The 27978-nt window shown below is 42.5% G+C and overlaps 1 protein-coding gene across 2 annotated transcripts in view; it reads left to right on the forward strand.

Moving 5' to 3' along the window:
* ACOXL (acyl-CoA oxidase like) overlaps window positions 1–27978 on the forward strand; it is a gene marked incomplete at its 5' end in the record, with an annotated part of 295548 nt that overhangs the window by 150280 nt on the left and 117290 nt on the right. The window contains one exon of one of the 2 annotated variants that reach the window (XM_081265193.1): window positions 20292–20381. The exons of the other annotated variant lie outside the window; for it this stretch is intronic. Within the exon in view, the coding sequence (XP_081121319.1) occupies window positions 20292–20381 (90 nt within the window). The remainder of the gene's footprint in view (window positions 1–20291; window positions 20382–27978) is intronic. 2 annotated transcript variants of the gene reach the window in all.

Below are 27978 nucleotides of genomic sequence, written 5' to 3' on the forward strand. Positions count from 1 at the left end.
TGCTGAAAGCTTAGTCCTTGTCCCTGATGCCAACCCAATCATGAAGACACAATTTTGGAAAAAAGGAAAAGGAAATTTTATTGCCTTGCTAGCAAAGGAGAAACACAAGGGACTCCTGTCCCAGAGGCTGTGATTCTGCTCATCAGCAGGAACAGGGGGATTTTAAAGAGGTGATTCAAAGGTTGAATTCCACCTGTTGAAATTCACTTGTTAACTCGGGAGATAGTCATTTCTGAGAACTTCTGGTGCCATCCTCAAACTCTGGATGACTTTGTTCCTATGGTGGATGTGTGCTCAGGGAGTTATCTAACTCTGCCTAGGATGGGGAAGAAAGGTGATCCACCTATGACTGAGATTAGGGAGGGGAAGAGATTAGGGAGGAGCAGGGAGAGAGGAAGAGAAAGAAACTTGTCCATTTTGAAAATCAGTTGCAGTGGCAGAGCAAAAAGGGCTACATTCAAAGCATATAGTGGACACTGTTAGGATCCTACAACCAATCCCCCATGGATACTGGGAGAAGGTGGTACCTCCTTCTTTTCCCCTTTGTGGATGCAGTAACAGGCTACACTGAAGGATCCCAACTCTGTTCCCTCCCTTTCTTCCCTGTCCCCCACCATAAAGCACTAGACTTCTGCGGGAGCTGCCTGGTTGGGGCTCCTCAGAGTACTGCTTTGACCTGTGGAGGGAGGGTCAGCCTCCACAGGATTGTAGGCTCTACCCCAGCAGGGGAAGGCTTCTCACCTCTGCCCCACCTCTCTTTTGCTCCTCCTGTGCTCCCCCACCCCACCTACAGGAGCTTAACAGGCTGAAGCTGGGCATGCTCACCAAATGCTGACTCCAAAGCCTTAGTGTCCACCAAAACAGGCTTGCAGCCTGGATATACACGTGGGTTCCACTGTCCCTTTCAGCAGGGCGGATCAGTGACTCCAGTCCTAGCTGCTGGCCTTGGCCCTGCATAGCCAAACCTTCATGAGGACCTTCTACAGTATCCCTCAGCTTGAGATGGTGCCTGCAGCAGGATACCCATAGCCACGTCTTGTGCCATTCACGTTGCCCCCTGATACCAACACCAGATATCAGCCCTGGGTTCACAGGGTGCTCACAGTCAGTCTCCATAGCAGGACTTCATGTCCCACCCCCAGCAGTGGAGGGTCTTTGCAACACCGCCCTGCTGCACCGGTTCTCCCCTAGGTGTCCCACCGTCCCACATAGAAGAGTGGAACTGACCAAGCAAATAAAGAAATGTCTGAACAGAACTGCAACAGGGTGGAGTCTCAGGAGGGAGCTGAGATCCAGAATGATAATCTTATCAGCAAAGGGCCTTGATCCTCCCTTTCATGTTAGCTATGGAGCTGCTGTTTGCAAATATACTCCAGCTGGAAGAGGCCCCAATGATTACATTTAATGATTGCACCAGAAAACACTGAAACAATTGCAAATGCTTGTAAATTTGATACAGAGTCTCTTGCTTATTCAGTAGACTTGGCCATGACTCATTCCTCAGGGAGATTTAACACCTCATTTTTCTGGTATCCACTAACCCTTGGAATAGAGCAAAGTCCTGAAGTCAACAAAACGAATCTTGGGAATCCCAAAGAGATGCCGCCATGCCTGTGTGCTGAGGCTGGCCACCTCCTGCACTCCTGGAGAAGCCTGCCAGCCTCCACTGCAGGAGGAGCCTGCCAGCCTCCACTGGGAGTTGCTGTCGCTGGTTCACATGGCCAGGTCCTGTGTGCTGACAATAGGTGTGGAGGTCCTTTGAATGCAGACAGAGAGGAGCAGTCAGGAGTGTCTGCTGGGGACCCAAGTGGATGCAGAACTGTAAACAAATCTAAGAACTCAATGGGGCCCTGCCCAGCCCTGCAGGGGAACACAGAGCCCCCCAGGCAATGCAGGCAGGCAACCTGGCCCAAGGGCAGAGGATCCTTTGAGGGTCTCCAGTCTGTCCTAGAGCAGCTGATGCAGTAACTCCTGGGATAAAATAAATGGCATTGATTTAAATCCTTAACTCTTCACAGCCGTCCTCTGGATAGATGCCTTTCACAACACACAAAGGGGTCAGACCCACTCAGATCTGCCAAGGCGGAGGCTATCTGGCTCTCCATCCAACTTCTGGAGAAGAAATGCAAACAAGAATAATCCTGGCTGAGGCCTGGGTTATGTGTAGCTAGCTAGTGGTGCTGGTGGAGGATTCTGGCTCTGAAGGTCAAGGGTGCCACTGGCTGTGACTGCACATGTGTGAGGGGTGAGGGTTGGCTGGCCTCTCCGCAGTGCCAAGTAACAGGGTGGCAGATGGGAGGAGTTTGGACACTGCCCATACTCAGAGAGGCTCAAGGCTGGAGCTGGTGAACCTCCAAGAAGGGTCTGTCTCGGGTCCAAGTGTTGATGTGGCCTCCCGGTAGAAGGGTCCTCTACCAGAAGGGGCCATGTGGGTACTCTGGTTGCCATGACTGTTAGCACAAAAGGACCAGGCCCGATGCAAACTTCATGGGTCAGTATAGTTTTTTATTCAGGAACCGGGTGACGCCTCTGATGGACCCGCTTTCCTGGTGAAAAATGAGCCACTGGCCAGGGGAGGAGTGTGGGCTTATATAGGTTCAAATGAGAGGTGACTTAATTAACAAGCGTGTCAGTGTGGGCACTCAGGAATTGGGGATCTGTTTTACTGGGCAAAATGGGAGGGGGTCTGGTGTCAGCGGTCAGACCCCCTGGGATTTATCTTTTTCTGGGCCAGATGGAGGATCTGGAGTCCCTGGTTGGTACCTGGGAAAGGATTTGTGTGGGGAACGATCGATGCTCTGGCCTCTCCCCGAGGCTGTCATGTCAGACTTGGTGGATACCTCCTCCCTGGGGCCTGTCTTGTCACTGGGAAAGGATAGTGTGTCGCCTTCTCCCTCACTCCCTCTCCTGAGCCACACTGTTTTGGGGTTTGTCATTTTCCGTATCCAACAATGATGACTCTGTTAGCCAAGCTCTTTGCTCAGCTTCATTCTCATTTCTCTAGAGAACCCAATGTCTCCTGGCCAACTCATCCCTCTTCTATTTCACAGGCCAGAGACCCCTTCTCTGGCAGTGATGAGGGCCTTCAAGATGAATCCCACCATTCCAAGGCTCCTGGATATAAACTCTAGGCCTTTCCTCACCCTCTGCTGCCATTTTCTGAGTATAACACAGAAGATAGTTGCCTTGAACTTGAGATGCTGCACATTCAGCTTCTGAAGATACTCTGATCTGTAGAGATTTATAAAAGTCACCAATTCTCAACATTCAAAGAATCTTCTCTAATATTAGTGGAATCAACCCTTATTTTTCAAGAGAAGGGTTCATTTTTGACTCCCTGACATTCTTCCAGTCCTTGCTAGAGATGTTGCCACCCATAATCCTCCAGTAGCCCCAGGGGTAGGAGTCATTATTCTAATGAATTTATGGTTTTCCCAAGGATGGAAGAACAGGAGGTGAGATGTTTTCTCCAGATCTCATGGGGGGGGGAGGGGCTGGGGCTCTCTTTGTTTAGGACTTTGACTTTTTTCTTTTTTTTTTTTTTTTCAGAGTAGGAGGTGACCACGGCTTTGCTCCCTGACCCTCTGGGTCCTAGGTTAATCATTGTTTTACTCTTAATCCTCATTTAACATAGTCCATGGCTTTTAAACAGGCTTCTTTGTCTTTTGATGTTAATCTGGAGTCCCTGAGGAAAATTGCCCTGAGGTGTCCATCTTCTCAGTGATAGTCAGGATCCCTAGATCCTATCTTGTCAGGCAAATTATAGGGGGAGAGTAGCAGACAGTAGAACGGTCCCTTACCCCTGGTCACAGAAGGAAGAGAAAGTGCTGAATGACCCAAGAATAATCCATGTTATTGGTAACAGTCCTTTGAAGGTCTCAACCCATAAACAAGGTGATTGTAAAATTTATTCAGCATTCAGACATGTGATAGGATAAGGGGGTGGACTGGCATTGATCCTTCGCCAATTTGCCAATTTGGAATCTACTGTATGTTGTCATCTTTCTTGCTTTATTGTCCTTTGAGATGGTTTATACTTCTCCAAAAGGATTTACTGTGTATGAAGTTTCCCAAGTTGATTAAAATTCTTTTGAATACAAGTAAGAGAATCATTACAAACTTGCTTAAGTGAAAAAGAAGACTGCGCCTTAGGAGAAGAGTTGGGGAGGTGGGTTCTGGAATCCAGGTCTTGTGAGGACCAAGAACTGGGAAGGGTCTGGAGTCCAGGCATGCCTGTTTCAGGCCTCTCCGTCCTTCCAGACCCATTGCCCAGCCTTTGCCTCTCTTGGTTGCCACTTCTCCCCAACTCTTCTTTGTATTCAGCTATTGCATGTACAGGCTGAGCATTCTCAATCCCAAATCCAAAAATTTTGAGTGCCAACACACCAATGCGATTGGAAGTTGCATACTGTACCTCATGTGGCAGGTAAAAATGCAGGCACACTAAACGTGCTGTATAAAATTACCTCTGAATTATGTGTTTCCAGCCACACTCCAGATGGTCTCTTGCACATCCAATGCTGAATCCCTATCTCCGTTTGAGTTAAACCCTTTCCAACTCTACCATTTTTGGTTAGGGAATGTTCATGTATCATGAATGTGCCTGTTGATACCCCACCTCTGTGAGTTCTGTGGTTAAAGAACAGTGCTGATCAGATCTCAATTATGATATCTATGATAGCTCTCAAAATATATTCTAACTAACCCTTCATTGCTGGCATATAGAAATGGAATTTAATTTTGTATGTTGATCTTATATACAGCAACCTTGCTCAATTGTCATAATAATTCTAATGATAGGTTTATAGTTTGGGAAGTTTTCTATGAAGATAATTATGTTGCCTGTCGGGGAAAAATTGTAGCTTTGTTTCTTCCTTTACTATCAATTATTTACATTAATTTTTTGTCTTCTGTCATTGAAATGGCAAGGACTTCCCGTGCAATGGTTAACAGAATTGATGGATAACAGACACCTGCATTTTATTCTTGACTTTAAAGGGAACGTCCTTAATGTTTTGTTATCAAGGATATTATTTAGTATTTAGATTTTCTTTATCATGTTTAGGAAGGTCTGTCTTAACCTTAGTTTAGGTCGAGGTATATATATGTATGTGGGTTTGGGGTGTTGGCTTTTAAATTCAAATGTGTTTGAATTTTATGAAATTATTTATTGCATCTTTATCTTCCTTTAATCTGTTTGTGTGGTGAATGTCTATTGACAGATTTTTCTAATGTTAACAAATCTGGGTTTGGGGATACACACCACTTAGCTGTGGTATGCACGTGTGTGTATTTAAAAAACTACTGATTTTGTTTGCTAATGTTTGTTCAGGATTTTTCCATCTGTGATGGAGTGATTAGCCTGTATATTCCTTTCTAGTAATTTCATTACCTAGTTTGAATATCAAAGTTCACACCCCCACTAAATACCCTGAGGGTCTATTCTCTTGTTATCTGGAAGGGTTTGCTTGGAACCGAATCATCTGTCCCTTGCACTTTTGGCATAAATAGCTACAAGTCCGTTCAGGCCTTGTGGTTTCTTTCTGAGAACATTTTAAATGATTGATTCTGTTTCTTTAATGATCATAAGCTATTCAGGTTTCCTATTTCGTCCTGTGTCTGTTTTGGTAATTTATATTTTTCTGGTGATTTGTCCCTTTCTTCTTGGTTTTAAGCTATATTGGCCTTAATTCCTGCTGTTGGGAAAAGTATAAACGGCAGCCGTACCCCAGAGAAAAAACCCCAACATGGCGCCTAAGGACTTCTTCTTCCTACCTTCTTCTTTTCTGCAGTTCCCGCCCTTGTGAACTCTCCCACCGGCGCCAATTTCAAATCTCACTGGCGGGGAACCTTAGCCCAATGAGAACTCATTCCTGGGCGCGGGAGCTGATATCTGGAAGAACTTGCCAATAAACGGGTGGCCTGCCATTTATCTAAGCCCTACCATCTCCCCTTTAGTTCTATATAAGCACACAGCTTTTTGCAATAAAATTGGAATTCTCCCGGCGAAGTGTCTTTGCGTGGGGAATTCTTTCAGTGGGGAACTGTGGTCACTGGAACTTTATTTTGGTAGCTTTTTCAGGCTAGAGAGGGTCTGTGTGTGTCTCTGCCAGGTGCCTGGAGACCATGACCCAGACCTACTTTAAACCAACCTCGCTGCTTGGGGCTTGAGTGCCTTCTAGAAAGTCTAGATTCAAGCCCTTGAGCCCTGTGAAGGACACCATGGTTGGGAGTTCTAAAGAGAGAGATTTTCCCCTCCATCCACATCCAGAGCTGAACCAACAAATTTGCTCGAGTCTTCTTGAGTGGGCGGTGGCTTACAGCACTATTCAGAGGACTAGGTTTGAATGGTGTCATCATATAACTGCTCACCTGGCCTCCAACACCTGGTACTGACCCTCTTCGAGGTCATGTCTTTTGTTGTGAGGATTGAATCCCGGGGCTCTTTACCACTGAGCTGCATTCGAATCCTTTTAATTTTTAAGTTTTGAGACAGGGTCTGACTCAGTTACTGAGGATCTTGCTAAATTACCGAGTCTGGCCTTGAACTTGCAATATTCCTGCCTCAGCCTTAAAAGTCACTGGGATTACAGGAGTGCACCACCCTGCCTGGCTAAGCTACTCATCTTTTAAGAAATAATGTCACAAGCATATTTTTGATGGTTTCTATTGGAGAAGTTTATAAAGAATATCTGGACTGCCATATTGCCAGATACATGACCCAAGCAAATCTGGCTTCCCCACTCTTGCTACCCGAACTATTTTTAAGTCACCACAGATTCCCAGCGGCTTGTTCACAGGGCCCTTCTTGGTCTTCCTGCCTGAGCTCTGGGTAGAATCAGGATGGTAGATTTCCTCGCTGGATGTGCCTTTCTCTCAGCACCAGGGTGCCACACTTACTGGCTTTCTTCCTAGCCTCTTCTGCCGGTTTCCCTCCACCTGACCTCTTGAGCGTGGCATTTTCCAGAAATGAGCTTGGGTCCTCTCCTCTCTGTGCACTCACCCCATTGATGATTCTGTGCCTTCCCAAGATTTTTAAATACAACCTACATGGCGAGACACTAGCTGTCTTTTCACATCTCCAGATTCTTGTGTCTTGTGTTCATTTCCACCAGTCCCCTGGGATGTCACCCATTCTCACACCTAATGTATATGAACGTTTGCTCCTTCCCACAGACATAGGCCTCCTACAGGCTTCTCCACTCAGTGGACTGCACACCTCCACCTACTTGTTCCTGCAGCAATCTGTGTTTCTCACACACATCAGTCCCTCTCCGAGCCATGCACCATCTATCTGTCCCGTTCTTCCTGGGTCGCCCATCTCCACACCACCACTCTCTCCCTCTCTCCTGCTTCCTATGGTCTCTTCCATTCAGCAGCTGGAGTAATCTTTGAAAACCACAAGCCATCTTCTTCCAAAGCTTAGCATTTATTTTTGACTTTACACTACACATAAGCTAACGTAAAAGAAATCCCCAAGATGGCGCCTGAGGCCCAGCTGATTTGGCCCCTGTCTGCCTCCCCAGCCTTATCCTAGGCCACTGTCTCCTCAGTCACCATCTCTAGGCCCACGTCTCTCTAGTCCCTAGGCATTCTGCAGTCCTCCATGGCCTCAGGGTGTCGCACATGCTTCTTTCTCACCTGAGTGTCCTCCACTGCTCGACTGACATCTTTCCTCCGAGGTTCCAGATGACACAAGCCCTCCGGAAACCCTCTCTGGCATCCAAATCAGAGAAGGTCTCTTTTTCTATTTTTCTCACAGATAACTCCCACTTTCCCTTTCTAGACTTTGGCACACATTTTAAATTACCCAATTTATTTGTCTACCTTACAAATACCCATCTCTCTCATGAGGACAGGACCATGTCTGTGGTCATGTCTGTGGTTCACCCTGGGTAGCCTGTGACACGGGGAGCTTTGGTGTGTGTTTGGTGACAGGAGCCAGGAAGGAACCCCCTCTCACCACTCTCCCCAGTTTATTTGTCCTGAAAGTATGTGACTCGGCAAGAGGGTCACCTCAGAGCATGCCAGGCAGGGTGGGGCAGTGGTCGGCCCTTTGCGGACTGCATTTTGCTCTCAGCCCAGGCCTGAGCTGTCATAGGGAGGGTGGCACGTGCCTTCCTACACCTACCCTTTCTCAAAGATGGGCTCCCGTGACGGGGATGGTGCAGGTGCTGAGGCATGTCACCAACACAGCTCTAAGGCACAGTCCCTATGCATGGCAGGTCAGCCTCTTATGTTTTTAGTTGGTTCTCCCCTAATGAATAAATGAGATTGATTTCATCTGTTTCTCCTTCTTCAAATTAACAAAATTTACCCTCAATTTGTTTAAAGAGGGGAAAGAGAGCCTGTTTCTAATTTGTTCTGATACATTTATTAAATGCAATCATCCATTAAAAAAAACTTAAAGATGCTAAAAACAGCAGGAAAACATTAAACTTTCAGCGTATGAAGTTTGAATCATAAAGTATGTGTCACGGGGCTCCCTCTGAAATGAGACACAACCTTGGTGACACTTGCAATTAGTCGTAAGGGGCTAGATGGAACCCAGAAGGTGGGCAGGGTGGGCGTTGCCAGGGCTCTCTCTTCCAGGAGTCAGGATTTGAGCGGATCACCTCCTGAGGACTCAGGTGGCTTTTGGGACATGGGTTTAGAGTTCCCTCTGTCTGTCCCACGTTTCCTTCTTTCTTGTCTTATTAAGAGGGAAGGAAGCTAGTGGAAAATGTTACTCACTTTTTTTGGGGATGAAACCTTTTTATTCCCTGAATCCCTTCTCCTTTCCCACCCTCCCCTGCCAATCCCACCATGAATAAGCAAATGTCCCCACCCAGGAGCCCGGTGTAGAGGGAAAGGTCCCTCTCTAATGAAGAGGATGGGACCAAAGTGTGAGCAGGGCTGGTTTCTTCGGAGACGGCTGTCCCGGGCTTGTAGACTGCTCTCTTTACTGGGGGTCTCCACACGGTCGCCCTGTGTAGGTGTCTGTGTCCAAACAGGCTCTTCTTGTAAGGATACGAGTCACATTCGCTGAGCGTCACCCTACCTCTTTAAAGACCCTTTCTCTAAACACAGTCACATCCTGAGGTACTGGGGTGAGGACTCCAGCACATTTATAGGAGGGAGATAGGTTAGTCCTATCTCCCACCACACACACACACACACACACACACTCGTGTATGGATTTCCTGTGCTGTTTTTGTGAGTCTACCCAAAGTATATTTTTACTTATAACTTGAGATATGCCCAGGGCCACATTTTCAGGCCCTGCACTGGAGAGATTCTCAACAGAGACACAGGGCGAGAGGCCACTCCCAAGAAGCCTTCTACATCAGGCCCTGGAGACAGTGAGCAGAGTCCATCAGAGCTGAAGCAGCCATGACTCTCTGGAGTCCCTTGTGCCACAGAGAGCACAGCCTCAGCTGAGAGGAGCTCTGGGAGACCCCAGCCCTCCAGCTCTCATTCATCAGCAGCTCCAAGGGCACACAGGGGCTGAGAACCCGGCTGACATGGCGGCCTCCCTGCGCATGCATGTGCACCGCAGTCTGGCTGAGCACAAATAACCGAGCCACCACAAAGCCTTGTAGGTTCAAACAGCAACTCTTTATTTCCGAACTCTCACCGGCACTCCCTCCACCGGGCTCCCCACTCCAATTCTCCGGGAACCGGGAGAACTCAACGGGAACTCCAAAGTAGCAGGCCCCTGAGACAGCAGAATCCGCCCTAATCCCAGCATGATCTGCCCTAATCCCCAGAGCCGCCCTAAACCCTAATCCCTAATCCCGGAGCAGGTTCACCTTTCAACCATTCCCTCTAGCAAAATGCCAGGCGTCATTCAGATTAAACTGTGCCTCTCAACATTTCCCCCCTTCTGTTTAATTAAACAACAAGTATGTGGCTTAGGGACCGTGCCTGTCTTAGGTTGTCCAATACTACATATGGTCCTTACTCGTCATTGGATGAGCTGACCTCAAGGCATCAGCCTCCTGTCTTAGGTTGGTACCATTGCAATTGGATCTTACCCATCATTGGCTACCGGTCCAGCATACAGCCATACTTGTGGATAGGCCTTTGCACCAGTGGGGGGGTGAGGTTCTTTGCCTCACCTCTGTTGGCACCCAAATTTTAGACCATCACAAGCAGAAAGGGAGGAGGATGCCCATCCCTGCATGGGCCTTTTGTCACTCCAGTTAAAGTGAGATAATTAGGAGACTTATAAAAATTAGAACCCCCAGTGGGAAGTGAGGGAGGCTCACAGATGGAGGAAAAATCCTACCCCAGGACAGAAGTAGGATGGGGCACATGAGATAGTTTTCTGGAAAGTACCATGGAAAGAACGTGCCCTTTGGCATTCTGGAACATACCTGAGAGGAGAAAACATGGCACTGGGCATCACGGAGGGGTCATCAGCCCCGTGCAGGACTGAACCTGTCCTGCCCTGGGGCTAATGGGTCTCTTCCACCAGCAGTAAGAATGGACTTGGTCTGGTACTCTCCCCACAGTGGGACTACCCTGGCCAATGTGGCCTTCTTTGGGCAAATGAGACTCTTGCTGTAGTCTGTTCCCATCAAAACTCATGTTGAAGTTTAATCCTCAGAGTGGGACATTAAAAGAGAGTAGAAACTTAATCTATAGTAGTTGCACAGACCCTTGTGGGGTCTTTGCAAGGTAATTAAACAAGGCCATATGGGTGGGGCCAATGGGATATGGTAAGAGGAGGAGGGACTTGAGAAAGCCTGCTATGTGTGACCATGTGATGCCCTGAGCCTTCTTGGGACTCTGCAGAGAGTTCCAACCAGCCAGAAGGACCTCACCAGACATGGCTACCCAATCTTGGACTTCTCAGCCTTCAGAACTATGAGCCAAATAATTTTTTCTCCTTATAAATTATCTAGTCTGTGGTATTCAGTCATAGCCACAGAAAACAGATGAAGTCCCTCCTGAGTAAAGTGCAGGTCTCTGGCAGAAAGGGTTTCAGGAAAGAGCTGGGCAAATCTCCAACACTTGCTTGAAGGAACAAGGACAGTACCTTTGGTCTGACTTGAGGCTTCAGACGTGGTTTCAGCCCTTTCTCTTCTGAGCCAGAGACTATAGCCCTGCAGTACACTCTTGCTTTCTCCTCTTCTCCCTTCCTCCACCCTCCTCTAGAAAGACTGATTGCTGGTTGTGGATTTTGGTCCTTGGGAGTAATGGCCCTTCCCATGTGGGCTAAGAAGAGGTTCACTTCCTGGAGGTTCACTTCCAGGTGGTGGAGCAAGATGGCAACTGTCTTTGTAGGCAGATACCCTCATAGGAGCTGTGGAAGCCAGGTGAAGAATCAGAGCACTTGGTTCTGACATAACAAGAAAGGATAAATGAGGGGGTAGGAAAAGAGAAGTTTTGTGTTGCTCAATCACCCTTCTCCCAACCTTAGGAAGCATAGTGTGGAGAGAGAGAAGTGAGCCTGGGACATGGCCTTGGAATCCACACCATGCCTGCCACAGGAGCACTCGGCCCCGAGAAGAACCTCAGCCCCTGTTCCCAGGCCAGAACCAGAATGGAGGCTCCAGATCCACTCTGGTGACAGAGAGGAACCCCCAATCCCAGAGAGGTGGGCTCCGGTTCTAGCCTACACCACTACTGGTTGATCGTAGTGACCTCAGGCCCTGAATAAACTTCAGCAGCAGAAGTTGCATGCATGTGTCCCAGGAAGACCACGTCCCACCTCACTGACATCGATGGCTCTGGGTTTAGGTAGGACCCAGTGCCACCCTCTCCTTGGCAATCATGGGTTTCCAGCTGCAATGTTCTCAGTTTAGGGCACTTCCGAGTGCTACGATAGCTGAAGTGGTCATAGGCTTAGGGACTCTGCTAGGTGACCTGCTCTGAATATCTGGACAGGCTTTATTATTGAAATATACTTCCTAACAAAGCCAGACTGCAAAGATTGAACTCAATGTGCAAATGCTGACTAGTGGCCACAGGATTAAGATCAATCACGATCCAACACTTGGAAAGCTGAGGCAGGAAGATCATGTCTTAGTCAGCTTTTCATTGCTGTGACAAAAATACCTGAAAAGACAACTTAGAGCCAGACATGATGGTACACGCCTGTAATTCCAGCAACTCAGGAAGCTGAGGCAGGAGGATCATGAGTTCAAAGCCAGCTTTAGCAACTTAGTGAGACCCTGTTTTAAAATAAAAAATTAAAAAGGGCTGGGAATGTTGCTGAGTGGTTAAACACCCCTGGGTTCAATCCCTGGTTAAAAAAAAAAAAAAAGTATAAGTTGGAGGAGGAAGTTTATTTTGGTCTCAGTGGTTTGCTCTGGGCCCAAGGTGAGGCAGAACATCATGGCATAAGGGTGTGGCAGAAGAAAGCCACACAGCTCAGGACAACCAGGAAGCAGAGAGAAAGAGAGCACAAAGAGCCAGGGACAGGGACAAGATATATAATCCACAAGGGCATGCCCCTCAGTGACCTCTTCCTCCAGCCACACCCCACCTGCCCACAGTTATCACTTAGCACAGTAGTCCTTTCAAACTATGCATCCATTAAATGGATGAATCCACTGACTAGGTTATGGATTTCATCATCTAATCATTTCATCTCTGATCACTGCTCCATTGTCTCCTGAGCTTTTGGGGGACATTGCATTTTCAGATCACTTGACTCCATGAGTTTAAGATCAGCCTGGGCAGCATAGTGAGGCCCTATCTAGGAAGACAGAGAAGAAGGAGGGCTCTCCTCCATAACTAGAAAACAACCCACAAAATGGCATTAGCAAACACATATACTGTGTAAACAGATAAGTAAATGTATGTATGTGTGAGTGTTTATACAGAGACATATATGTTTGTTACTGTAGCTATGGAGCTGTAGTAACCCCAACAGCATGCTACTGGCATCAAAGTAGATATGAAGACCAGTGGAATAGAATAGAGGACACAGGGACAAAGTCACATACTTACAACCATCCATTAATTGACACAGGTACCAAAAATATTATGTTGAAGAAAAGACAGCCTTTTTAACCAATGTTGCTGAGAAAACTGGATATCCATAAATAAAAGAATTAGATCTTTTTCACCCTACATAAAAGCCAAGTCAAAATGGATCAGACTTAGGAATTAGACTAGAAACTTTGCAACTGCTAAAAGAAAACATGAAGTCAATATTTCATCATATTGGTATAGGCATCACTTCCTCAACAAGACTCCCAAAACCCAAGAAATAAAACCAAGAATCAATAAGTGGGATGGCATCAAATTAAAAGGCTTCTGCCTGGCCAAGGAAGCAATTAGGAGTGTGAAGAGAAGAGCCTACAGATAAAAAAACAAACAAATAAACAAATCAGAGATGAAGAAGGAAACATTGTGACTAATAGCACAGAATACAACGATCACAAGAGATTATTATGAACAGTTAAGTGTCAGCAAATTAGAAAAACCTAAAAGAAATGGATGAACTCCTAGGCACATACAACCTCACAAAACAGATCCATGAAGAAACAGAAAACCTGCACAGACTGATAAGGAGTAAGGAGATTGCGTTGGTAATCAAATGTCTCCCATAAAGAAAAGCCCAGGATTTGATAGCTCCACTGCTAGATTCGTCCAGACAGTTAAAGAAGAAGAAATGCCAACTGCTTTCTAAAATTTTCCAAGAAGAAATAAAAAATAAATAAAAATTAAAAAGGAAGGAAATTGTTTCAAACTTATTCTAGGACTAACACTAAAACCAGACAAGACCATGCACGTGCACATGTGCGCACACACACACCCCCACCCACAGACACACACACAGAATTACAAGTCAATGTACCTGATGTATTAGGATGCAAAAAACCTTAACAAAATGCTACTAAACCAAATTTAACAGCACATTAAAACATCATTCACCATGTCCAAGTGTAATTCATGACAGGGACACAGGAATAGTTCAATATAGGCAAACAATGTGGCACATCACATTATAATTCTGTTAAAGTAATAAAAAAAATCATTGCTCTAGTTGCAGAAAAATATTTGCCAAAATTCAACATCTCTTCACAACAAAAACTCAACAAATGAGGTACAGAAAGAATGTACCAACACAATAAAGGCCATATGACAAACCCACAGTTAACATTACACTGAATGGGAAAAGTTTTCCTCTAAAATCTTCCAGGATGCCCATTTTTACCACTTCTATTCAGCATAGACTAGAAGCCTTAGCCAGAGCAATTGGCAAGACAAAGAAATAAAGGGCATGCAAATTGGGAAGAAGGAAGTTAAATTGTTCCTGTTTGTAGATGACATGTTCTTACATGTAGAAAATCCTTAAGACTTCATCAAAAACAAAATTATTATAATTCATAAATGAACTCAGTAGAGTTATAGGAGACAAAATCAGCATACTAAACCAGTATCATTTCCATATGTTAAAAGTGAACTATCTGAAAAAGAAAATTTCATTTACAATAGTTTAAAAAATCCCTAGAAATAAATTTAACTGGAGATGAAAAGCTTCTATAACGAAAACTGTAAAGCATTGATGAAAGCAATTGAGGAAGATTCCAAAAGATGGAAAGATATCTTGTGTTCTTGAGTTGAAAGAATTAATATTGTTAAAATGATCATACACTTCCCAAAGGGATCTACAGATTAAACGCAATATTTATCAGAATTCCAACATCATTCTTCACAGAAATAGACAAAGCAATCTGAAATTCGTATGGAATTGCAAAAGACCTTGACTAGTCAGAGCAATCTTAGCCAAAAGAAGTAATGCTGGATACATGTCAGTACAGGACTTGAAACTAACTACATTGCAAATCTATAATGACCAAAACAGCAGGATTCTGACATAAAAACAGACATGGACCAGTGACTTGGAACAGAGAGTCCAGAAGTAAATCCACACACTTACAGCCAACTGATTTTCAACAAAGGTGCCAAAAACACACATTTGAGAAAACACAATCTACTCAGTAAATGGTATTGAGAAAGCTGAGTGTTCACATTCAGAACAATAAAATTAGACCCTTATCTCTCACCATGTAAAAATTGGTTACAATTGATTAAAGACTTAAATATGAGACTCAAACAATAAAGCTACAAGAAGAAAATGGGAAATACCTTAATATTTTGATCCACAATGGCCTGCCAGGCTGTCCCTTCTCTGGGCTCGTTCTGCGGTGCTGGTTTGTGAACCCTTGTAGAGGTCTCCTCTGACTGTATCTCTATGCTTTGTCATGTCCTTCTCCTCCTGGAACAGTCTATGGCTCCCTTCCATTCAGAGCTGCTCAGTTGTTTCTGGTCCACCCCCTTCTTCCTCCTCAACCCTGCCAACTCCTGTCTTCATCTTGTGCTTCCAATTTCTAACCTAAGCCCTTTTGTTGGGGTTATTCTTTCTTAGGCAATCATTTACCGCTACACTGTGAGGTTGGATGCTGACTTATTATCTTTATTTTCCTTTTGTTTTTGTTTTCTGGGATTTTTTGGACACTGCTTATGTATTGTTATTTTAGAAATAACCAAGGACAGGGTAGAGACGAAGAGCTGGAGAAGAAGATTAACATTAAACAGGGATGATAGGCGGGAGGGAAAGGGAGAGTTAAGGGAAATTGCATGGAATTGGAAGGTGAGCCTCAGGGTTATACACAATTACACATAAGAGGAAAGGAGGAGTAGGAGAGAAATTATATAAGTGTAAGAAACGATTTACAGTAGAGGGGGTGGAGAGAGAGAAGGGGAGGGGAGGGGAGGGGAGGGGAGGGGGATAGTGGAGAATGGGATAGACAGCAGAATACATCAGTCACTAGAAAGGCAATTTGTAAATCAATGGAAATGTAACTGATGTGACACAGCAATCTGTATACGGGGTAAAAATGGGAGTTCATAACCCACTTGAATCAATCTGTGAAATATGGTATATTAAGAACTATGTAATGTTTTGAACAACCAACAATAAAATAATAATAAAAAAATGTTTTAATAAAATTGGTTTCATACAATAAAAAAAAAAAAACTTCCTGTTTAATTAAAAAATGACATGGTGGCCCATACCTATAATCCCAGCAATTTAGGAGGGTGAGGCAGGAGGATCACAGGGCAGCCTCAGCAACTTAGTGAGGCCTTAAGTAATATAGCAAGACCGTTTCTCAAATCAAAAAATAAAAAGGGCTGGGGATTTGGTTCAGTGCCTCTGGGTTTAATCCCTAGTATCCTACCCCAAATGACAGATTCACACACACACACACACACACACACACACACACACACACACACACACTTTTTATTTGTCCCCAAAGAATGTGAAGCTCAGAATTAGAATTGAAGTCTCTGGGGAAGAGGGCTACAAGTCCCCATTCAGGAGCTTTTCACAGCCTCGAGCTTCCTCTAAATTCATACACACACTCACCCAAACCACAGAGTCCTGGACTTTCTGAGCCTGGTTAGTTTCTAAAGGAGTCACCGCAGATGTCCCAGGATTTAGACTTCAGTGAGGCTGGGCCTTCTGGGCCTATTCTTTTTTGGGGAAAGGGGAATACTCAGGATTGGACCCAGGGATTCTTAACGACTGAGCCACCTCCCCAGTCCTTTTTATTTTTGATTTCTATTAGATCTCACCAAGGTGCTGAGGGCCTCCCTAAGTTGCTGAGGCTGGCTTTGAACTTGCAATCCTCCTGCCTTTGCACTCTGAGATGCTGGGATGACAGGCATGCACCACCATGCCTAGCTTTCTGGGCCTATTTTAAGGAAATTAGATGATAAATACACCCTTGCCAATTTCGGGAGATTGAAGCCACGTGCCACCCACTGCCACTGCTGCCTCACACATATGGGACTTTGGTTTTCTCTGCTATTTCATTTCCATTTGCCTGAAAGCTCTCTGAGGGTCTTCATCCTGTTGCCTCAGCTCCCAAGAGCCACAGAGTCCAGAATCTTCCCCGAATCTTTCTTGACCTTTGAACTAGTCAAGGGGTTCAGAGTGGAGTTCTGCTGAGGGGGAAAAATAAACTATGTGGCATTGAAGACCTGGTAGGAGACAAACTGTGCCCCAGGCTGCCAGGGCCCATCCTCTGACAGCCTATTGGTGGGGGCTCGTTCTGCCGTCCTTTGAGTGTTCCTCCAGTCATTTTGAAACCCTGGTCACCTGGTTTCCTGGGCAGTGTCAGATAATAACCAGAAGAACCTGCTGCCCTTTCCTGCATGGGGGACAGAGGAGCAACACGCATTGCTTCTTCAACATTGTGATGTGGAGTGTTAGCAGCTGTGATTCTTAGTGTAACTACCACTTCTCAGCTCTGAGGTGTTGGACTTAGTGTTCCTTTTTTTCCACATCGGAACTAGAAAGATGATTCTAGAACATTCCAGCACCTCTTCTGAATCTTACTTTCTTCATCTGTAAACTGGGGGTGACATCCCTTTCACGGGGCTGCTTTGAGGATGGAGAGGAGGAGGTGAAGTGAATGAGCCCCCCACCCTGCATGGGATGTGAGGGGACTCTGGCCTTGGGGTGGGCACAGGAGGCAGGAGGATGTGCAGTTGGAACCTGATTTCTTGTGGTTTCCTGGTGAGGGGAGGAGCCCTTAGCTGTGGAGGGCAGGTAGGGAGGGGGAGGTAGAGCTTCTCAGGTTGGAGTCTTACTGATTATTTATAGAATCGGCTTAACCTCATGAAAGCAATGAAGAATTCTGGTGGACTTCTGAAGACTCCTTTGCTTCTGTCACTACAGGTTCTTAGCACTGTCCAGTTGTGATACTGAGGAGCATAAAGGAAGGGCCAGGCCTTAGAGGGTTTTCCTCCTGGCAGGCAGCAGGGCTGATCCTCACAGTTTTTCAGGGCTCTGAGGGCAGCAGGACCCTGGAAGTTCAGGCTTCCATAACTCCTGTGCCCATTTTCAGCAACAAAGCAGGTCCCCCAGGCAGTAGGTCCCTGAGGCTCAGATATATGAACTGCCCTGTGAGCACCCTTCTGTGACTTTCTGTATCCTCTGTGGCTGGACAATTTTAATAGGGGTGAAATTTGACATTCTTTTTTTTTTTTTTTGCTTTTATTTTATTTTTTTATTGGTTGTTCAGAACATTACAAAGCTCTTGATATATCATATTTCATACATTTGATTCAAGTGGGTTATGAACTCCCCTTTTTACCCTGTATACAGATTGCAGAATCACATCGGTTACACATCCACGTTTTTACATATTGCCATACTAGTGACTGTTGTATTCTGCTGCCCTTCCTATCCTCTACTATCCCCCCTCCCCTCCCCTCCCATCTTCTCTCTCTACCCCATCTACTGTAATTCATTTCTCTCCCTTGTTTTTTCCCTTTCCCCTCACTTCCTCTTATATGTAATTTTGTATAGCAATGAGGGTCTCCTTCCATTTCCATGCAATTTCCCTTCTCTCTCCCTTTCCCTCCCACCTCTCATCCCTGTTTAATGTTAATCTTTTTCTCATGCTCTTCCTCCCTGCTCTGTTCTTAGTTGCTCTCATTATATCAAAGAAGACATTTGGTATTTGTTTTTTAGGGATTGGCTGGCTTCACTAAGCATAATCTGCTCTAATGCCATCCATTTCCTTGCAAATGCCATGATTTTGTCATTTTTTAGTGCTGAGTAATGCTCCATTGTGTATAAATGCCACATTTTTTTAATCCATTCATCTATTGAAGGGCATCTGGGTTGGTTCCACAGTCTAGCTATTGTGAATTGTGCTGCTATGAACATTGATGTGGCAGTATCCCTGTAGCATGCTCTTTTAAGGTCTTCAGGGAATAGTCCGAGAAGGGCAATAGCTGTGTCAAATGGTGGTTCCATTCCCATCTTTCCCAGGAATCTCCAAACTGCTTTCCAAATTGGCCACACCACTTTGCAGTCCCACTAGCAATGTACAAGTGTACCCTTTTCCCCACATCCTCGCCAGCACTTGTTTTTGTTTGACTTCAGAATGGCTGCCAATCTTACTGGAGTGAGATGGTATCTTAGGGTGGTTTTGATTTGCATTTCTCTGACTGCTAGAGATGGTGAGCATTTTTTCATGTACTTGTTGATTGATTGTATGTCCTCCTCTGAGAAGTGTCTGTTCAGGTCCTTGGCCCATTTGTTGATTGGGTTACTTGTTTTCTTATTGTTTAATTTTTTGAGTTCTTTGTATACTCTGGATATTAGGGCTCTATCTGAAGTGTGAGGAGTAAAGATTTGTTCCCAGGATGTAGTCTCCCTCTTTACCTCTCTTATTGTTTCTCTTGCTGAGAAAAAACTTTTCAGTTTGAGTAATCCAGAGCCGCTGTGCTACCTGCAGATAGATGCTCCTGGGAGGAGTGACGGGACGATCACTGCTGATCTAACTGATGGTGTTTTATGGATGCAGATCTGGACATTGGGCAAGGCTCTGGAGAGTTTTTGGGGGAGAACACCAAGCTAAAGGAGAGTGGAGAGGCTGGGAGGGGGGCAGACACAAGCTTGGCTTCCTTCACCGTTCGCCTGGGCCTAACCCTGTGTTCTCTTGAGTGGGCGGTTCTTTGTGTGAGGAAACACTCAACACTTTGAAAATGAGCAGTGGGCTGCTGCCATCGCAGTAAGGATCTCAGGAAGTTAAAAAAGAACCACTAGCCACAGTGCAAATTTATGGTGCAGAATAGTTTAATGATGTCACCATGCAGAGTGGCAATTTAAGATTTTTATGTGGCCTCCCAAGAATTTTTGTTGGTCTATTTGCCAACTTTTAGAAAGTTGTATCAAGTCACATGTGGGGGGTGCTATTTGCCTGTATATGGTAGGGTATGATCACTGATACCTTGCTATGTATTAGAATTCATAGTATTTGGAAGAGAGAGGAATATCAGTATCCCTTATTGAGATTCTTTTGAAAAATATGACATGATAATTTTAAAATGTTTTTTACTATAGATGAAGACAATATGCAAAATAGTATTTGTGAGTCAAAAGTTAATGTGATGCATCAAAATTCTTACAGTGGTTATCATGATTAGAAAAAATATGGCTATTTTATTACTTTCAACTTTCTGCATTTTTCCCCCCAAAGGAGATCAGTAGAGTGGAGGAAGGGGACAAGGGGGAGGCAGGAGGGAAGGGAGAGAGGGAGGAAATGCTGGGGATGATGTTAGTCAAATCACGTTGTTATATTGTGTGCGTGTGCAAATGTGTGACAATGAATCCCACTGTTATGTAAAACTATAATGCACCAATAAAAATATAGAAAAATTAATTTTCTGCATTTTTTAATTTCAAAGAAAGTGTTAATCCTGAATAATGATGGGATTGCAAATTTAAAATATGTTTCTTATTTTCTTTATTTCTTCTGCAATAGGGCTACATGATGGAAAACCGAATCTCAGACTTGAAGTGTGATGCAGATGTGTTTGTAACTTTTGAAGGTGACAATGTTGTCATGCTTCAGGTAAGGTTCAGGAAATGTTTATTCATTTTAAACAGCATAATTTTGAAGTTCAAGAGTTATCCAGCAATCTGTAGTGCTTCACATGTTTTATCTTCATCTGATGTCTTTATTTAATTGGCAGGTGTTTTCCTGTTAGGTACTTGATGTTTGCAGTAGCTGAACAGTGGATTAGATCATTGCTCTCAGCTTATCTTCAATGTTGAATTATATTTTTTTGGTTTCAGAGAACTACTCGTATGTATTAAGTCAGATTTTTCTACTAAGAAGGCTCTTCCAAAGGAATATGGAAGCCCTCAAAGATGAACAGGAAAAGGACATAAGATATCAAATTGCAAAAGGAGGGGATGGAACAACCTCACTAGTGATGAAAGAAATGTATCTTAGGAAAAATTGCAACACTGTTTTCTTTTCTCTGTCATATTGACTCATCCTCAAAAGCATATTGAAGCCCCATTGTTGGTGAGGGCACAGGGGGTCTCCTTGCATGTTGCTATTGGGCTGGGTATAATTTTACTCCTGGGACTCCACCCTAAAGTAATAATCCTAAATACAGCAAGACTTTAGGTACATTCTCACCAGTACATTATTTATGACAGCAATAATGCTAGAATCCAAATTTTCAACAATAGCAAAGTGATTTTATAAATCATGTTCTGACCACTCAGTGGGGAGTTCTATAGCCTTTAAAATTGAACTGTTTGTAACAGAAATTAAAAACTTATGGTACATAAAATGATATAAAATAGTACATGGAATGTGATCAAAACTTTGTGTTTTTAAACAGAAGAATGGGGACTTCTGGTCCACCAAGATGGACTAGCCCCATTCCTCGCATCTTCCCTCTCAACCATTAGAAGACCTACATGTAAAACAGCAAACCAGCAGGGAGACCGAAAGGGGAAAGGGAGACGGCAGCTTCCAGGGTACTTCAGAATCTGAGGAATGGAGAGATAATAATTGATTTGGGTTTCCTTGTTGCCTCCCATATATCTCAGTCAGGGTACATATCTCCTGGATTTTTAACAAGTGCCAACAAAATATACTCCAAGAGGAAGCCTGCTCCCCCTAGCTGAAGGACCAGGAAGATGGAGGCCTACCAGAAAATCATGTTGGCAATATCCACTGGACTTCAGTTAGATAGAAGAAAAAACCTAACTACTTTCCCAATCCTACCCTTCCAACAATTTCAGCAGGTCCAGCTGGGAGCTGATCTTCTGTCTCACCCCTGACCCAACAAAGTCAGCAGAACCAGGTGGTAGCAATCCTGTTTCTCCACCCGGTGGTGTTGGTGGGTCTGAGTAGGGAGCTAATCTTCCTTCTTGCTCCTGGTGGCAGCAGGAAATGCTCAGCCTCTCCCATCATGGAGTGTCAGCAGGACTTTCTGGTGAACCAAGTTTCTACATCCACCATTCAGGTGATATAAGGTGGAACTAGTCACCATTATGCTTCAACTGCCCACCCTGGTGTCAGGCAGGGTCCAGTGGGGAGCAGAGTCCCAACCTCTACCTGACATCTTAGACTGAACCAGGAATAAGTAGGGGGTAGTTGACAGTTTATATTCTCTCCCTCCCTGGTGGTAGTTGGCCCACCAAGGAGCTGACACCCCATACAATACAACAATAAGAATCCAAACAAGGTAGTGTGACCAGAGTTGGTGGATATTGTCATCTCTTCACTCTCATCCTTCCCAGGCCCCAAAAGGGTCACATGAGAAGCTGAGCCACAATCTCACTTGACATCAATAGAATGAAGTGATTTTCTTTCCCCTCCGGGCTTCAGCAGAAGCCTCTCTCCTCACCCAGCCTTAACAAGGCATAATGGGGTGGTGGGAGATGGCAGTAACTGGCATTCTGACTCCTCCCTCCCACCCACCTGTATCATCAGGGCCCAGTGTGGGCTGAATTGTCAGCCACATGCAGACAGGGCGAGTTTTTGCTCTGCTTTTGCCAGGGCGCTGTTGGAGAGACCCAGTAGAAAGATGGACATTCTACTAACCCAAGATTGAATAGAATCTCATAATGCAATATGCAAAGAGCCTGATGCAATTTTAAAAACTCACCTGTCATTACAAATAATCAGGAAATTTACAACTTAAATGAGAAAACCAACAGATACTGACATGGAGAAAAATCAGATCTTGGAATTATATGACAAGAATTTTAAAGTCCCTATGACAAAAGTGCTCAGGTGATAATAACATATGCATCTGAAACAAATAGAAACAACAGAAAAATATCAACAGAAATATAGGATAGTTGAAAGGGGGGCCAAATACAAATTATAGAGTTGAAAAATAAAATAACTGAAATAATAAGTTTGTAGAATGACCCCAGAAATAGAGTAGAGAAGACAGAGAATGGAATCCATGAACTTGAGGGAAGATCAATAGAATTTACCCAATCCAAATAACAGAGAACTTAGAAATGAACAGGGTCTTAGGGACCTGTATAACAATAGCAAAAGAACTAGCATTTGGTGGTTCCATTCTCAGTCTTTTGAGGTATCTCCATACTGCTTTCCAAAGCAATTGTACCAATTTGCACTCCCACCAGCAGTGTTTAAGTGTACCTTTTCCCCCATATCCTCACCAACATTTATTATTTGTATTCTTTATGATCATCATTCTGACTTGAGTAAGATAAAATCTCAGTATAGTTTCAATTTGCATTTCCCTGATTGCTAAAGATGTTAAACATTTTTTTTTTCATATACTTGTTGGCCATTTGTATTTCTTCTTTTCAGAAATGTCTGTTTAAATATTTTACCCAATTAGTGATTGGATTTTCTGTGTTTTTTGTTTGTTTATTGTTAAAGTTTTTGAGTTCTTCATATATTCTGAATATCAATCCTCTGTCAGAAGAGTAGCTGACAAAACTTTCTCCTATTCTCTAGGCTCTTTTCCACACTCTTAGTTGTTTTCTTTGTGTTACAGAAGCTTTTTGATTTTATGCCATTCCACCAGCTCTCCCACTCCTTGGTATTTATCCAAAAGAACTAAAATCAGCACACTACAATGATACATGTATATCAGGGTTTATGGTAATGCAATAGTCAAGTTATGGAACCAGCCTTGATGCCTGTCCACAGACAAATGGGTAAAGAAAATATAGTGTATATGTTCAATGAAGTTTTATTCAGCCATAAAGAGGAATGAAATTAGTCATTTTCAGGTAAATAGATGAAACTAGAAAACATCAAACTAAGTGAAATAAGCCAGCTTCAGAAAGTCAAAAGTCAAATATTTTGTTTCATATGTGGAAACTGGAGAGAAAGAGAGAGAAAGAGAATTTTAAAACGGGAATCTCATGAAAATAGAAGAGAAATCAATAAAGTAAAGGAAGAGGATCAAGAAGGAGGGAGGAGGGGCTGGATTAGCTCAGTGGTAGAGCAAAAGGCCCTGGGTTCGATCCTTAGCATGACATAAAGATAAACAATTAAAAATAAAGTTATTTTTTTAAAAAAAGAAGGAGAATGGAGGAGTATTGGGGAATGAAACTTCCAAATGATGCTATATCTGTGTATAAGCATACTATAATGGATCCATATATAAATATACACTACCTAAAATAATAGAAGAGAAATCAGTAGACTATAGGAAGCAGATCTGGAGGAGGAAAGAGGGATGAGAAAAGGAAGGCACTGGGGAAGGAGATTGATTGAGTTATGTGCATGTATGAATCACAGTTATGGATAAGAATAATGCACCAATAAAAAAGAGAACTAGTGTTTGTAGTATCAATCTCAGAGAGGAAAGAAGGGCCAAGGATGAACAAGAACTCAAGGAAATAAAGCCCGAAAACATCCCAAATTTGTTGAAATATATACAACTGCAGAACCAAGCAATAAATGGACCCCAAAAAGATCAAACCTAAGAAATTCACTCCAAGACATGTCATAATTAAACTCATTTAAACTCAAAACCAAAGTTTGAGTTTCTATTCAAAAGTAGATAAAAAGAAATGATGCATTATAGGGGACATCAATTCAAGTGGCAGCAGATTTCTCATATGAAACCATGGAGGCCAGAAGAAAGTGGCACAACATTTTCAATTACTGCAAAAAAAAAAAAAAAAAAAAAAAAAAAAGAACCATCAGTGAAAAATTCTGTATGATGAAAATATATTTCCAGATTGAAGGAGAGATAAAGACATTGTCATATTAAGGAATGCAAAGAGAATTTGTTGCTGGCAAATCTGCTCTTAAAAATGTAGCTAATGGAGATAAGCATGTAGCTCTGTGGTAGAATGATTACCTAGCACAAGAGAGGCCCTGAGTTCCAGCACCACATATGCATGCACACACACACACACACACACACACACACACACACAGTAGTCAAAGAAAGTTCTCTAGAGAAAAAAGGAAATGATAATGGAAAGAATAGAAGAGCAGTGAAATGGATAGGGGTAAATATAATATACTGTCCCTTCTTGTAATTAGGTTTATAAATTATATTTGATGTTTGAGACAATAATTATAACACCTTCTGATATATTGTTCAATGTATATAGAGAAAATACTTCTGAAAATCATATTTTAAAAGTGAGAGTGTAAAGAACCCTAAGGTGGAAATGAAATTTCTGAGGGGAAAAGAGAATGTAACCAATGATTGGAGACTTCAACATATCACTCTCAGCAGCTGACAGAACTACCAGATAGAAAATCAGAAAAGAGGTGGATAAACTGAACACATTTGAGGAACAGGACTTAATTAACATGGACAGAACAGTTCACCTAACAAGAGCAGAATGGGTGTTTTGCAAGCACTCAAGGAACATTAACCAAGATAAACTATATCCTGAGCTATGAAATAAACCTTAAAAAATTTAAAAAAATGATGTGGAATATATTTTCTGACCATAATAGAATGAAACTAAAATTAATAACCAAAAGATAAAAGAAATGTCTCCAAATACATAGAAATGAAGAAAAACATTTTTAAAAACCCTGAGGTCAAAAAGAAAGTCTCAAAGGAACTTTAAAAATACATATAAGTGAGTAAAAATTATGACACAACATATCAAAATATGTGGGATACGGATAAAGCTGTGTTGAGAGGGAAGCTCATAGCACCAAAGGCTTACTTTAGAGAATAGGAAAGGTCTCAAGCCAGTCATCTGAGTTTCTACTTTAAGAAAATAGTGAATAAAGAACAAAATAAGTACAAACTAAGAACATGAAAGGGTATAATATAGACATGAGCATAGACTCATGAAATTGAAAGCAGGGGACTAGTAGGGGAAATGTATGAAAGAAAACAGGTTCTTTCAGAGGAAAAAAATCAATAGAGTTGATAGCACTCTAAAAAGAATGGTAAAGAAAAAAAGTTTCAAATCACCAATGTCAGGAGTGTAATAGTATATATTGTTAGAGTTCATATAGTCATTAAAAGAATAATGAGAGAATATTAGACAGTAACATTTGTAAATTTGATAACTTAGAAGAAATGGACCACTCAAACGTAACCATGTTGAAATCAGCAACCTGAACAGGTCTGTGATATTAACGTAATTCAATTTAAATAATAGCAGAAAAGCTCCTGAAGAAATCCTCAGACCTAGGTTTAGTTGGAGAATTCTAGCCAACATTTAAGATATTTTAAACAATCTCCTCCAGAAAATAGGAAAGAAAACTTCTGAGGTCATTTTAGGGGCTGGAATTGCCCTTGATCCTAAAAGTAGACAAAGACAGTACGAAAAAGGCAAAACTATATACCAATATCTCTCATAAACTTAGATACAGAAATCCTCAACAACACATTAGCAAGTTCAATCTGGCAGTGTATAAAATGAAATATATACACTATAACCTGGGAAAATTTATTTCTGATATGCAAAGTTGCCTCAATAAATGCAATTTATTCTATCAATAGATTAAAAAAGAAAAAATTATATGATAGCTCTATACAGAAAAAAATTTGACAAAACCCAACAATCTTTCATGATTAAAAACTCTTAGTAAGCTAGGAAGCAAGGGAATTTCCTCAATCTAATAAAATTATGTATAAAACTTATAACTAATATCATGGTTAGTAGTAGAACACTGAATAATTTACTTCCAAAGTCAGGAAAAAGGCTCAAAAGTTGACTATTACCATTGTCATTCAACATAGTGCTGGAAGTCTTAGTTGCAATAAGGCGGGGAAAAATAAAATACGAAATTAGGAAGAAAAATTTTTAAAAATCCCTATTTGCCAATTACACAGTTGTCTACATGGAAAATCCCAAAGAATGTTCAAAAAGACTACCAGAACTTACTGAGTTCAGCAAGATTCAGAATAAAGATTGATATACAAAAATTAATTGCTTTTCTATATACTAAATAAGAACATATAGAAAATGAAATTTAAAATACAATACCATTTACAATTGTTCCAAAGAAAATGAAATGCCTAAGTATAAATCTAACACAAGTATAAGATTTATATGCTGAAAATCACAACACCTGCTAAATGATATCAAAGAAGACCTAAATAGATGGAAAGACATACTATGTTCATGGATTAGAAAACTCTGCATGGGAAAGATGTCAGTACTCTTCATATCTATAGATTTAATGTAATTTCTGTCAAAATTACAAAATAAGATTATTGTGGACAAGTTTATTCTAAAATTTACATGGAAAAGCACAAGACCTAAAATAGCTAAAATAAAATTCTGAAAAATAAGAATCAAGTAAGATGAATTACTCTATCAAACATTGAGACTCATTAGATAACTATAGCAATCCATATGGTATATGGTGAAGAGATAAACACACAGATAAATGGAAGAGAAATTTCTGGGCCCCCAGAAATGGGCCCATAAAAAATGGGATTTATTGATTTTTTTAAAATGAGAAGCAATTCAATAGAAGAAAGACAGTATTTTCAACAAGTAATACTGAATTAATTGGATACCCTGAGACAATAAAATGAACCTCAATCTAAGTCTCACACATTATTAAAAATTAACTCAAAATGGATTATTGACTTAAATGTAACTTGTGAAATTATAGAACTTTTTTAAAAAATGTAGAAAAGAATTCTTGAGACCAGGAGCTAAAAAAAAAAAAAAAAGCAATTTTAAACCTGACATTGGAAATATAGTTCATAACTAGAAAAATTGATAAACTGAACTTCATCAAAACTTAAACTTTTGTCCTGTGAAAGACTCTACGATCTTTCTACTGTTGAAGTTTGAGAGTTCTTTATATATGCTAGACCCAAGTCCTCTGTTGGACATGTCATTGGCAAATATGTTCTCCCTGCCTTACTTTTCTTTGATTAATTGCTAGAGAGTCGAAAGCATGGAATACAATTGATTGATGAATTCGGGGGGATGTAGCTGGAGGTAAAGTTATTTCTCTTGCCCTTTATCTGAAGAGATGTTGGACCCAGGAACTGCCCATTAGCAGGTCTGCAGTTTCCCACATCCAAGCACCTGACTACAGGAAGTGCATCAGCCACAGCTCCTGACACCTGCTGTGGGTAGAACACTCAAGCCCAGGGAGGGCTTAGGCACTTCGAGACCAAGATCCCTAGGTGCATTCACTTAGAGATGGGGGTGAGTGAGTCAGCCTGTTGCTTGTCATCAGTGGACACACACTGTATGCCCTG

This window comes from Spermophilus citellus (genome assembly GCF_964194105.1).
Source record: "Spermophilus citellus genome assembly, chromosome: 13".
NCBI classification, from domain to species: domain Eukaryota; kingdom Metazoa; phylum Chordata; class Mammalia; order Rodentia; family Sciuridae; genus Spermophilus; species Spermophilus citellus.